At 40.3% G+C, this 14,695-nt stretch overlaps 1 protein-coding gene across 29 annotated transcripts in view; it reads left to right on the plus strand.

Moving 5' to 3' along the window:
* The window catches only part of Kiaa1217 (KIAA1217 ortholog), a 728,606-nt gene that overhangs the window by 628,922 nt on the left and 84,989 nt on the right, over positions 1-14,695 (plus strand). For 28 of the 29 annotated variants that reach the window (XM_063238539.1, XM_063238524.1, XM_063238527.1 and 25 more), the window contains 2 exons: positions 2,371-2,569; positions 5,837-5,930. In XM_063238539.1, coding sequence (XP_063094609.1) covers positions 2,371-2,569; positions 5,837-5,930 — 293 coding nt within the window. Of the gene's footprint in view, positions 1-2,370; positions 2,570-5,836; positions 5,931-11,584; positions 14,549-14,695 lie in introns of those variants that run through there. The other variant, XM_063238546.1, reaches the window with a different exon arrangement.

The raw sequence follows: 14,695 nt of genomic DNA on the forward strand, positions 1-14,695 counted from the left end.
CCAATCTTTCAAAGTGACTCCACACCCTCCTCACCCTTGTTGCCAGGAGATTTTAGGGACCTCTGTTTTTCCCTTGTCCACTTGCCATGCCTTAGCGACGAGGCTGAACGTGTTGGGCATTTCATGGGCCTTTTCAATCTTATGTACTTTAGTTTCAAGGAACTAAAGAAAATTCTTACAATGTTTTTTGAAAACTATCATTTTGCTGTTGTCTTTTATCCAAATTCCCTTCACCAAGGATGTGGCTTCTCTGATTTCATTCTCTAGTTCACCTACTGCTCTCCTCCACTTTCTGGGACTTTACTGACTCTCTTCACTACATTTTTAGTTTCTGTTACGCAGTTCTCAGAGCTCACTAGTGCTCTCCAAATGCTGCCCTGTCAGATCTGGCTCATCTCTTCTGAGTTTCTGGTTCTTGTTTCTGTGGGTATTTTTTTGCATGTTAAAGGTTTTTATAAAATATCTGTTAATCTTCGGAAGTCTGTTAATGTATGGTGAGATGAGGTCATTCCAATTGGAAAATTTTATGTATGGTGGCGGCCTGTGTGACTGTTTCAGGTGGGGGAACAGACCGGACCTGAACATCACCTTCTCTGGGCCTTCTCCACGTTCTCAGGGGCTCCCGACTGAAGAGGCGGCCCCTGCGCCAGCATTCCGTTATCTTTCTCCCCTGTGCCTGGTCGGGCGGGATCCAGCCTTTGACTGGGGCTCTTCAGTCTCCTGATATGGATGCATGCGGGAAGATCCTTGGCTGGGTGGCATGGGGAAGGGGTAAAGAAGGACATCTTGCTGCACCACTGAGAAAAAAAGAAAGTTCAGTAACTCTTCATGCTCTCAACTCTCCCTGCATTCCTATCTTTAGAAAGACCGAGCGTCTTGTGTCCTGAACTTCTCCGGCCCTATGTTGAGTTATTCCCTTGAAGATTTGAATACCAGCTTTCCCTCATCTGCTGTTTCTCTTGTTAGTTTGGTTCTTTGACTTATGCTCCTTTAAACTCAATTGTCATTTTAATGGAATTCATAGAATATATACAATTGTTATAGGAATTGCCATATTTAGACAGAAGTCTTGTATATTTTTATTTCATTAATTTTCTGGTGTTAGGAATCAAACTCAGGATCTTCCATTTTCCGAGCAGGAATCATTCCATGAGCTATATCCCTGGCCTTTTTAGTATATTTTTGGTCTCTCCTGTCAAAGCTTATCCTAGGTACAGCCATCCACCCAGGTAGATTCTCACTAAGAGTCAGAATTAAATTCTGTGTAGCATCTTAGCTTGCTAGTTTCACTTGTCTAATCCAAATAACAAATGTCCAAAGACATAGCAGCTTGAAACAACTCCAGTCATACATTGGCTTGATTCTGCAATTTTAGCTGTGCTAGGTGGGGGCACCTTGTTTCTATGCAGCATCAGCTGGGATAGCTTCCTGAGATGGGGAGTCCACTTTCATATTGCTCATTTGCATGGCCAACCACTGGTTCTGGCAGCAGGGCGCCTAACTGGAGCAGTCATCTAGGACTCTGGTTCCTTTTCACATGCCCTCTCAATGTGCCTTGGTTCAATTTCTCAAAGCTGGGTTCTAGAAGGGAACATCCCAAGACCCAGCCCACCAAGAGGATGGGCTGCAATGTGCAAGTGAATATCAAATCTTTGTGTTGTCTCACCCTTGTTAATTTCCCATTGGCCAATGCAAATCACATGGCCAAACTCAGAGTCAGTGTGGGAAGGGACTGTACGGGGCCATGGAGTAAGAAGATACAGGGTTCATTGGAGACCACTGTGATTTGGAACTTGCATTTTTCTATGTGTAATTGTTTTGTACCACTTTATTTCTGAAATTCTAGAGTGCCACTCTTTTTTCCCAGATAGTTTAATATGGTATAAACATGCAACAACTACCTATTAAAGCCACAGAAATACGGTAGCACTGCCACTTAAAATGTTTCTGAATGGACTACAAAGAATTAACCTCTATAGCTTACCCATTGCTATAATGAGTGTGTTCCTAGTTAATGAAAGACACAGAAAAAATAACCCTATGGGGACAGAGTCCTAAAAACACCTTCCAAGGGAATTAAGTGTTGCCTTTTGCCTTAGGCTATCAGAAGTTATTAGCTCCTTGTCCTTTTGGTTTTAAAATAGTCCAAAATTAACCTGTTTAATACCTGGATTCCAAATGATAAAAGGGAGTTTTTGTGCAATAACCATATACTACAGTGCATTTCTTAGAAAATCTAAACATACATCCCTCAATATACACCTTTTGTGCTTTTCCTGTACATACTTGAATGCTCACAGAAGTGGCTTAGTTCACCCACCATGTCCTGAGATTCTTGCTCTGGCTGATACCTGTCCCTTTTGCCTGTAGGGGTTCTCTACCTCCAATATGGAGATGAAACCAAGCAGCTCAGGATGCCGAATGAAATCACAAGCGCAGACACAATCCGTGCTCTCTTTGTAAGTGCCTTTCCCCAGCAGCTCACCATGAAAATGCTGGAGTCACCCAGTGTCGCCATTTACATCAAAGATGAAAGCAGAAATGTCTATTATGAATTAAATGATGTGAGGTAAGTAGTTACATCATTTACTTGTTTTGGTCCTCTGTGTTACATTTAGATTTTGTTTAGATTTTGCTTCACCCAAGTGTCTCGCTTTCTAGGTGGGCTTTCTCCAGGACTTCTGGTTGGATATACTCTAAAATTAGGCCAGATAGATTCATGCTACTGCAAGTGGCAAGGAAACAAAAGCATTTGTTACTGCCTGCAGTGGCCACTGTCTACCGAATGGAAAGGACCCATCTGAATTGTCCCAACCAATCAACACACACAAGTAGCTGCTAGTATAGCCTCCAGACAGTTTAGAACTAGAAAGATTACCTAGTGACTGATTCAACCCTTTTGTTTCCTAAAACCAGAAACTCAGGTACATCAAAGTTAAGGGATTCACTCAAAGCACACAGCCAATTAAGGACCTCAGACTTTCCTGCCTACATTCTGGGTCAAATCAAGGGGGTAGATCTCCAAGTCCTGTCCTGTGGGGGCAGCAAACTCTCCTGCTTCTGCACTATAGAAACAATGAGTAGCACTTCTTAAAAATGTGCCTCTGCAGTATAATAAGTGTAAACTGATAAATATCTAACTATGATCAGGAATGACACATTGAGGCATGTGCCAAGCTCTATGAGTAATTTAGGGCTTTCAGTGTTAATACATGCCCTAAGGTATAGGTGTTACGTCTGTTATGTAACCTTCCTGCTGTTTAAAAGTGAGTTTAAATATTCATGAGTATCAGGAAATCCATGCTTGTTTTGAAATAAATTATTAATCAGGCTGTCACCAAAATTTTTTTCAATTTACAAAGCATAAATTTAAACCGCAGATAATCACATTATATTTGAAGAACCCATTTGTGGTAATATAGTCCCATGTAGCATTTTCACGTGGACATGTTATTTTCCAGCAATCACTTTCTACTCCTTCCTTTACAGTTAGAGGCAGATAGTAACCATAAGTAACCATGAGGCTAAGCAAAGCCACTCTTGATTATGGAGCTAAAGGCTGACAGGGTTGTTGTGAAAGATGAGACCTCACTCTTGCAGCCTGAATCTGCTATTCCATGTCACAATGAGCTACTATTTTCTCCCAAGTCTCAGACTACAGCCCCTTTGACTTCCTTTTCAAACTATTTGAGAAAGTCATCACAAAGAGACTTGGGAGGAGGACAGGCGGAAAGAGGTCATGATCCTTTTTCTTAATGGAAATCTAGATGATAAAAATAGATAAAAAACAGCACTCTAGAGGTGAATGCTTCAAACAGTAGTAATTCTGTGTGCATACATGTTTATGTTTGTGAAAATGATAATCATGTTGTCTTTAAGCTGTGGTTCTGATTTTTAAAAAAAGGTCTCCTTTAAAATTCTTCAATGGAAAGTCATTAATTTATAAATTTATAATGGTACTTGTTAGTTATATTTGATTTAAATATAAAAATGTTCAAATGGAGAAAATATTTTCATGTGACAGTATATATATATATATATATATATAATCTTTCCTCCTTGAATATCCTATATTTTGCTGTCATACAAGAATATATGTATATATTGTCCTTCCTCCTTAATATTCTATTTTTTGCTGTCATACAAGATGTTTCAACTATATATGTTTTTGGAATGGTGGAAGAAGTTTTCACAAGCATTATGTAAGACAAAATGCAGCATTATGTAGATTTTGACTGAAGACAGTGACCTTAATCTTCTAAACTTGGAGACAGATTTCCTTGCACGTCCTTCAGTATTGTGCGTTCGTACCAAGCATTTGCCTATTTCATCCCATTGCCTTCGTCTGGATGTGTGTCCCTTGGAAACAGCACAGCATGCTCAGGTCAGAACACCATGCTGTAAACATTGCCACAGTAACTGCAACCTGGCCTTTCACTGTTGGTTCATCTCAGATGACATGTTTCTAAATGAGTCATAAACCGAACTCCTGTATTTTTTAATACCTTGACCAGAGCAGAAAGTGTTTTTCATGACTTAAAGGAGGCTTTCAGTTTCTTCACTTTCATACGTGACTGCAGCCCAAGGGCAAGTGTCTTTAGCAAACGCAACCTTACCTCTGTGACTTTCCCTTCTTATTAGCCCAGCCCCCTACTATTAATGAGTGTTGTATACACCCCCCTCCGGCAGACTTCTAATGAGGCCCTTGAAATGTGGAGATTCCATGCAAGCTTGGGCTGGCCATTGCTTCAAAGCAATGACTGGGGGATATTTAAAAGGAGAAACAAAGCTGGTGCAAAGAATCCTCCACTTCACTTAAAACAAAGACATGAACTGGTGATTCCCACAATTAGGATCTGGCTGCTAACATGTGGCTGCACCTGGAAGAAGGGATTCATCTCTGCACACATTTCTACAGCCAGCACTTGAAGCAGTAGAATGTAGATGGCGCCGAAAGGGTAATGGGTACCCTTATAAGCTGCCAGTAGAGGGAGAAGCCCCTTGTTAACACTCATGTGCTCTTAAATAATTTTAAGGTAGGCTTTGATCAAGATGTCGGGCTTCTATCTTTTACCACTGTATGAGTCATTGGTTATAGGAGCTGGGTTCAAAAGGAGAAAAGAATGTATTGCTGCTATTTCTTTATATCCCATAATTCGATTTGTGTGTAGAAAAGTATTTTTAAAATCCACTGTAGAAGGGAAAAAAACATTGCAAAGATAGTAGTTTTGATCTCTGCAGTACTTTTTTCCCCCCTAGACTGCATATACCTTGTGTTTCCATTGCTGAGCATGTTTAAAGGCAGGGAAGGAAGAAGGGAAAAGGAGAGAGAGAGAGAGAAAGAGAGAGACAGAGAGAGAGATAGAGGGAGAGACAGAGAGAAAGAGAGAGTATTCATATACACATTCATTACATAAGCAGTGAATCAGATGTTTGGGAAAATCAAACAATTAAATATTAATCAAATCTCTTTGAACTTATTGTAAATGCTGGAGGTTTATTGTTTTTGAAAGCATTGGTTTTCCATGCTCGGAATCTTGAAAGAAAGTCCTTGTTACCTGATATTTATGGGTGGAGAGCTACACTGAAAAAATAACACTTTCCTGAGGAACAGGACAAGGAAGAAAAGCCAAAGTCATTTTTCTTCTTTACTTTCTTAAATCTGGCTATTTTATGGTGAAAGGACTTTTGTCTGACTTATGGTAAAAAAAAAAAAAAAAAAAAAAAATTGCTGGACTGTCTGTTCCTGGCTTTTACCTGATCCATAAAAGCAGACAGAAAATGGCCAAACTCAAACTTCTTTTGTGTGCTATAATTATTGATTTTTTTATTCCAGGCATATTCAGGACAGATCACTCCTCAAAGTGTACAACAAGGATCCTTCACATGCATTTAATCACACACCAAAAACTATGAATGGAGACATGAGGGTAAGCATTACTATTCTGTTTTTACCTTTATCTGGCGGTTAAATCATTCCTCCCTCTTCTTATTCCTATTTCTCATACAGTCATAGCCTGCCCCACCCACCCATCTCCTGGTTTCTGTAACTCACCCCATCTGGTGACTCGTTGTTGGTCCTTTGGTAGAGAAATAATATTTTTCGGTCATTAGAAGCAAAATGGATAAAAATGAGGCTGAATGCACTTTAATTTACCTTTAAGCATGGGGATAGATGGATTGATGGATAGATGGATTGATGTGCTGAGGATTGAACCCAGAGTCTTCCACATTGTAGGCAAGTACTCTACCACTGAGCTGCATCCCCATCCCCTTGGCAGAGAACTTTGATATATTCTCCCTCCAAGGAGATTCTGAAAATCTTCACATAAAAGGATTCTGAACTCAAGTGCATAATACATGTATGTACTCAAAGGATCTCTTGCCACTTTTTTTTCTGTTGAAAGCAAAACTAACATACAAGCAAACCAAAAATGCATAAGATGCATGGAAAATCTGTTCATGTCCTTACATTATCCAAGTCCTAGCATTTTCACTGAATAGCTCACCTAGTTCAGGACTGTTCACCTTTGCACTGTGTCAAGTGTTAGCAAGTCTTCCCTGAACGATGTTTGGGGTAGAGAAGAAAAATAGGTGTAATCTGGGAGCTAGATTTAGGTTGTCTCAGGAGATTATCCAAACATTCACAGGGATGTTTTGAAGGAAAAAGAACAGGGAAACTTTAAAAAGCAGATTTTAAAATAATATTAATGCAGGTCCTCTAGAAAAGCATTGCAGTTTCTAACAAGAACGCTATATTCCTCTGAAGTAAAAATGGGAGGGGAAATACAAGATTAGTTTTTCAGCTGATCTTTAGATGAGACACACATTTTGAAGGTACTATGAAATTTTACATCATTTTTCTGTGGATTAGCCATCAGTTGGATGCTAGAGTTTAGCTAGGAAAAAGATCAATGAATGAAAACCAAAAACACCAAGGGCCTGTTCTGCCCTGGGTTACATGAAGTGCTTTCTACTTTCTGGTAGCACATGTTAGTTTCCTGTTGCTGTGGTTACAAAGTATGACAAACCTAAGGGCTTAAAATACCATAAGTTAACAATTCTACAGTTGTAGTGTCTGTGGGCTGGTGTGAGTCTCACTGCTCTGAGAAGAGAGGACACCTATCTTTGAATTATGATTCTGTTGTGCTCAAAGTTGTTTCTGTGATGCAAAGTCATTCCCAGACATCAACGCCCCACAATTGCCCGTGCAAGTCTTGTGAATGGCTGACGAGAACACCTGTTTTAACTCTTAAGCAGATGTGGTGCCTCCAATAGGAACCCACTGTGAGGACTGGGTACATCAAATGTCAACCATATGCACAAAGCCTTTAGAAGGCAGAACTTTTATGATGCATTTCAATGAAGTGGTTCTGTTTTTACTTTTAAGTGAAACAATAGCAGTCACTCTCTGTGTTCTCCATAGTCTACTTCAGATACCAGTTGTCCATGTGAGAAAATCAACTGTTGTCTCCAAATGCAAGCATAATATATGTTACCATCTATCCAATGGAAAAGCCCCTGTGTGTCAGTGAAGGCTACTTAGAAATAAATAGAGAGTGTAACTTGGCCCCTGTTCACAGATTACAGAAATTTAAAGACATGGAATTCCTTTGGCCTCATCTTTTGGCTCTTGAAGTTAGGATTCTCTCTCCTCTCCGTAAATGGGCCTACATTGCCAGGAGAGGACAGGAAGTTTTGTTGAGCCCTGCCTGTAACCCAGCTGTAAAACCCTTTGCTCATGGAGAAGAACAGAAATAGAGAACAGAGCAAGGACTGGTTGTTGTAGACTAAACCGAGTTGCAAGATGGAATGCATACATTCTCACATATGTCTGCAACATGAGCATAGCCATGAAGGAAACTGACAGTAACCACTCACGCATCCGTCACTGCAGCCCTACCCATGATGTCATTAGACTTTGCTCCTCAGCCCCCAGACACAGCCTGAACCAGACCTCCCAGCTGGTTGCTTGTTACCAATAAATATGCATCTGAGAAAGATATCCATAGGAACAAGCTGAGTGGCCGCACCAGCCATTCCAGAACTCTGCAATACTGTCTGAGGCTTTCCTTAAACAATCAACTTAGCATCTTGCCTTTAAACAAGAAGAAAATGTAAGCCTACTTATCTGAAATTTACAGGCAGCTCTCCCAGAACACTTTATGACCAAATGGTATTCCTCAGGAAGCGTGTTAGACTGAAGTCTTAACCCTGAGGTTCTTGAATTGAGCCTGTGCTTAGGATTTATGCTTGCTGGGGAAGACATGTGTCTAGTTTTCTATCTAGCATCTAGCTGAGCAGTTTTGAGGCTAGACTATCTAATGAGACTTGTAGTTTTTTCAACTGGGATTGAATACAGCCAGCTTCTTTACCATGGATGCAAATCACTCTGATGTAATTTAATTGCTTGGCTTTGGTTCCTTGCATCAGGTAGTAGGTTTGATAATTCAGTTCTCAAGGGATTGAGTTCACGCTATGAGTCAAGCCCTTTTGCACAAATTACATATATACTCACAAGGTTTTTCATTCATGCATGTATATTCATAAATGAACCATTCCCTTCTGTAGCTCTCATAGATGACCAGTAACTCCCTGTCATCAAACCTGATGGCATTTTCATAGTGTTGGGGTTTCTCCACTTCTTGTGTTCAAGGCAATGACTTCCCAAGATTCTTTGCACTCATTGTTCATTGTTCTCTCTCTTCTCTTTCTGTTAATTTCACTTGAATGTCTCTAATTTCTGCTTTTATGCTGACAACTGCCAGATTTGCATTTAGAACACATTCCCTAGACTTAGCCTGGGTCTTAAATTACTTGGTAATACCCAAATCAGCCACTGCTTCCTGGTCGTCTTCTTTCTGAGCTTTGTGTTTGGCACTGAGGCATTGTCTCCTTAGAAACCATTGGCTTCTGGGACCCTGGTGTGACCGAACCCCTTGCCTGCATTCAAACACAGCAGTGTTATATGCTAACCTCCCTTCCTCATGGCCCCAAATAGCCATCAGAGTGTTCAGGCAGGCTTTACCAATTTGAGTTTAGGGGTGTTTATTTGTTTTGTTTGGGGGTTTTAATTGGTTCTTTTTCATCTGAACTTTTGTACTTGTGATTTTTATCTTACTACTGATTTTTTTCTTTTCTTTTTAATTATTCTGAGGATTGAACCCAGGGATTTACTGCTAAGCTACACCCCAACTTTTTTTGTTGTTTTTGTCTTGAGACATGACCTCACTACATCGTGGAGGCTGAGCTTTACTTTGTGATTCTCCAGCCCCAGCCTCCCAGAGCACTGCAGTGAAAGCCTTGTGCCCTCACACTCTACCGTTGCTACTGATTTAACTATCACTATCGTCTCAGCATGAGTGGCCCTTGAACCTATAGACCTAATTTTGCTATTTCTACAATCCAAAACTCAAATGTTCAAATTCTAAGTGGTCACATCAATATTCCTTCAATATATTCAGTGTATCCAGTTGAAGACAAAATTCCTGGTCTGTTTGTCTCCCCCTAAGCCTTTATTCTGTTTGATCATCCTTTGAGGGCTCTGTGGGGGAAGAGGGAGAGCAAGAGAGAGAGCACATTTATGTTTTGGCAGGTGGGTCCTAGGAGTAGAATTTAAAATGTTGGTTATCAGTGGGTCTTCTCTTGTCTGACTGTCATTCATCAACACATTCACCAGTTACCAGATCCAGCTCATTCCACGCTGCGAGGTTTCATTTCCCAGGTGTCCTTGAAATAGCTGACTGGCTTGTGCATTTATTAGGCACTTGCAAGCGTACTTTCATTGAATCCCTAAGGCAAAATGTAAAAAAGGTAGGCATAGATGTAAATCCCATATTTATACCTGATAAAACTTGTTTAAGAGCTTTTCCCCAGGCCACCTAGGAGCCGATGTTTGAAAGCCAGGTAGCTTCATTCCAGATGTTGGGAGCCTGCTGCAGTTACAGTACTCAGCATTTTCTCAGGCACCTCATCTCCCAGTTCTTACTCCCACTTCAGCTTTTCCTGCTCTTGGTACCTCAGTCGCCCTCTCTGCCCCACATGTCTGCCTTGCATGACTTGAGTGGGTCCCACAGAGAGCCCTGTGCTGGAAGCTTGGTCCCTAGCGTAACAGTGATGAGAATCACTGAATCTTTAATGGGCAGCACTAAGTGAAAGATGTTTGGGTAGTGGGGGCATTGCACTCAGAAGGGATTGATGTAGCTCTCCCATGACTGGGTTAGTTCTTGCAGGAATGAGTCATTGTAAAGAAAAGTAAAGGCCGTACCATATAGTTGGCCTCTTCTAAATGTAGCCATTTCCTTTCCTGCTTCTCTTCCATGTGGTGACACAGCCACACCTTTGCCAGACAACACGTTGTCTGGATGTTCGAGCCACCAGAGTCGTAAACTGAGAGAACCTTGAGTATTTTGTTATAACAACACGAAACAGACTAATAGAGTCTTTTTAAAATTCTACTCATCTAATAGGTTCTGATTCCTTCAATAAAGCTATTGGAGTACAAAAAAGTGGCTGAGAACACCAAATTTCTCAGGGCTTTACTATATCAAACCAACCAAGAGCCATGTGTATGCTATGTTTGCCTTTTGAGTACAACAACCAAAATGTAACAGACATCCCTAGAACTATTTGGGAAATTACAACGTATGTTAGAAATCAGATGATATTAAGGGATAATGTAATTCTGTTGGGTATAATAATAGATTGGCAGTTATGTTTTTAAAAACAAAACCTACTAAAGTATTTATAGGTTAGATGATATAATCAATGGGATTTGCTTTAAAATATTCAAGCAACCCCATATACACACACACAAAAGGTGAAATTAGATTATAATTGTTAAATGTGGGAAAATGTCAAAGCTGGATGATGCGAGTTCATTATATTATTTGGTCTTCTCTTTTTAGTTTGAAAGTTTCCATAATAAAACGTTAACAGGTTAAACACTTGCTTTTATAGCCTAAATAAGTGTGCCTAGTCCACAAAGCTTTCCCTAATGCTCTGTCAGAATTTATCTGCCCCGTCTGGGGGAGTGTTACATACTGTGTTATAATCGTTTTGGTGCATGGTTATCTCCTCCACTAGACTGTAAGTGATTCAAAAGCACGTGTTTATCTCTGTCTCCTCCTGAAAGCTGGTCGAGCATCCTAACTGATGGTGCATGTGTAGTAAACACTTGTTAAACAGGATGCATTGAGGACTATAATGATAGTGCTACAAGTGCTGTATTTGTCATTTTCTGCCACTAATGAGGGCCCACTGTAAAAATATATCTGTCCTCATCACCAGAAATAGTTGCACTTCTCTGGTTTATTTTTACCATATAGACACTGAATCTTGTAAGTGATTATTTTGCCTCTTTGTGTTGTTACGCTAAAGCTTAGAATTAAATTTGTGGCCCACCCACAGTAGGGTTGCAGGCATTTCTGATGTGTATTTGTGTGCTGGCTTTGTTCCTGGCCTCTCTTTTTTTCCCTGCTTTCATCTTCCCTTGTCATACATTCCATTTCGAATTTTTTTTTACATAATTGCAATAATTTATGTGAATTCTATTAATTTCTTTGCACTTTGTCAGAATAGTTCTGTAATAGCAGTATAGAATACTGTTGTCTATAATAGTATTTGTTCTATACCATTGTTGTTCAGGATGTAAGATAATGGTGCTTTTTGTGTCTGTGAAGTAGTTGCTATGTTAAAGTATTTTACACAAAGTATTATAAATTTGTTAATAACTACAAACAGGTGCATGGATTTCATTTTTCCAGATGACAAAGTGAGGCCAAAGAAGTCTCTCCCAAGCTTATTTGCTGATAAGTGGCAGATATAGAATCTCAACCCAGCTCTTCCTATTTCTTTATATTTAGTCTATAGCATTCCTTCCTTGATATTTCTATTTTAATTTTTGCAAGATTTGAAAGGATGTTCCTGGTGAGATTTTTAAGCACACAAAACATCCTTAGTTAACACTGACACTGTTCTGTGTCTATTTCATTGCATCCTTTGAGTTTTACTTTGCCCCACTCTATCCCCTACTGGTTGCACTAAAAAGACATAAAGCTACCCAAACAAGCAAACACACTGCTCATTCAGTATGTGTATCTGTGATTGCCACAGAATCGAGAACTCTTTTTTTCAACAGGGCAGTGTTATGATTAAGAAGAAGGATTTGGGATTTGGAAAGAAATGAAGTAATCTCATAGAAATGAGTGGTGCTCACTTGTAATCCCAGCACTTAGGAGGTTGAGGCAGGAGGATTGCTGGAAGGATGAGGCCAGCCTGGACTGTGAAGTGAGTTCAAGGCCAGCCTGAACTACATAGTGAAACCCTGTTCAAACAGATGACAAAAAATTTTAAAAACGAAAAAAAAAAAATCCCATAGAGATGGAAGTTTCAGAAAACACTCCTCGCTAATCTTACTATGTGTTTTAATTCTTCAAACACAATGGCAGCAGCTTTAATAATGAGCATTCATAATGTACTTACCATGTTGCCACGTTGCTAAGCACGTCATCCAGATACACTCGTTTGACTTTCAGGGCAATGTCAATTTGACATGGTTTCTTTGCTTTCATGGGGGAAGTATACTTCCCAGAGCCTTGGAGTGAGATTCAGAGCCAGGAGGAGCTGCGGTCACTGCTGTCCTTTCCCACGCCTGTCCTCACCAGCAGTGTCCAAGGCTCGTCCCCATGTGTCCGTGTGCACCTGTCCCTGAAGACCCATTCAGAAGCCACTGCCTTCCCTGACCTTTGCCTCCATCCGGCCTTCTGCAGCCCTCACTGCACCATCCCTCCTCAGAACATCCGGGGAACTTTACCTCCCTCGTTCTTACCCTGCTTCCCTCTTACTGTCCATGTCGTAGTCACCAATGCCCACATCTTAATTTTCTTTCTAATCTCTAAACTTCTTAAAGGCCAGGTCCCCATCTCACTCATCTCCATGCTCCCTGTGACCGCCTCTCAGACACTGTCCTGCCCTGAGTAAGTTCTCACTAAATATTTGGATGGATGGCACTTAGGTCGACATTTTGTTATCACAAACTTTCCATTTATGCCTCCGCTGTTGAGATCAATACAGTGATCCATAAATGCAAGGATTTGCGGTTTATAGCTTTCCTAGTTTATCCTCATATGGACTCTTGACCCAGCAAGAAATATGAATGTTTACCTGTCCTAACAGTGTTCCACAATGCAGCAGTAGAATTCGATATTGATATCCTTGAAGTTGAAAATATGAAAAACTACAAGGGAGAAAGTCTGCCTTTGCCAGATTAAAATAAGTGATTACTAGAAACACACACCCACCTGCCTGCCCCTTTTCTAGAGGGGTGGCTGTCAGGAGGTGTATTCACCTGTGGGATGTAGCTCAGTGGCACAGTGCCTACCTAGCAAATGCAAAAAATAAAACAAAAAACAAAAACAAAAAGTAAGCCAAATCTTTGCATAACAAAGCCAAATAAAACAGATCATATTTTTGCTGTATTTATAGCACAACAGGCCAAATCTTGCTTTTAAACTGAGTTGGAAGTCAGTATTTCAAATACCCCCAAACTTACAGGATAGGGGCAATGGCTTTGGAACAGTGAACCTCATCCTTAGTGTAAAGCATCACCAATTCTCTTGCCACTTTGGTCTAGTCTCTCACGTAAGATCTTCAGGATATAATGGGGACCCAGCTATGTACACTAACTACCCTCTCAGACCTGACAGCAGGTCAGAAAAGCCAATAATCCATCATGATACATCTCTAATTTTTCACATCAACTCAGCCTGTGTGAAATCCTTGCCTTGGTTCTGCGTTTGATTTAACCATGGAACTGGCTTGTGAGTGATGTACCTAACAATGCCCTTTGCATTGTGTCTTTCTGACATGCAAGAGGATGATTGTGTTACAACGGATAAGAAATTGCTCTTATTGCAATGTTTAGCTAGCAAACACATTTTAATGCACTGGCTATCCGGACCATGGCAGATATTTTTTCCTCTCTTGCTGCTCCCAGTTATAAAGTCTTATTTAAAAAAAAAGAAGAAGAAGGTAATATATGCACGTCGCATCGGCAGCTTCCAAGTGATACAAATCTCATCTCTCCTGCTGCGTGTCTGCTTGCTTTTCCTTGCACTTTTTTCTTGTCATTGAGAGGTTATGACAACATGAGCCATATTGTATTTATAAACATCACGTGTTTCCTTGATATGGCTTGCAGTTTCTGCCAGACAAGAACACATGGAAGAAACATTTCTCGTTAGCTCAGCATTGGTTTTAGTTATGCTGGTTTCCGGGACAGGAAAAATGCCTTCCTACTCAGATTTAACTTTCATAGAGTAGAAACAAAACCTCTGAATGTCTGTGAAATAGTTTTAACAAGGGTGGATACTGCTCCTTTAAACCACATATTTTGACTAAAAGCTTCCTTCTGTAAGAAAACTAAGCCTCGCATTTAGTCACCATGAAGACAGGCTGAGCTGAAGGCATTCGAGAGATGGGTGGTTTCCAGATCTCTGCAAATCTAGAAAGTTTCTTCCAGAAAAGAAAGGCTTGTGGAAGATGAAAGGTAAGAGCCACGTCTTTACAGCAAAATACAATCTTCAGAAATTCTCTCGTCATACTCCGGCACATTTACATTCCCTTGAGTTAAGTCTTCTATATTCAGGTTCAACTCAGTAAGGAATTACAGTGGGAGGTTTTTCTCCAAACTTCC

The sequence above is a fragment of the Cavia porcellus genome, unplaced genomic scaffold (assembly GCF_034190915.1).
Source record: "Cavia porcellus strain 051 isolate PalLab524CR breed Dunkin Hartley unplaced genomic scaffold, mCavPor4.1 scaffold_27, whole genome shotgun sequence".
NCBI classification, from domain to species: Eukaryota; Metazoa; Chordata; class Mammalia; order Rodentia; family Caviidae; genus Cavia; species Cavia porcellus.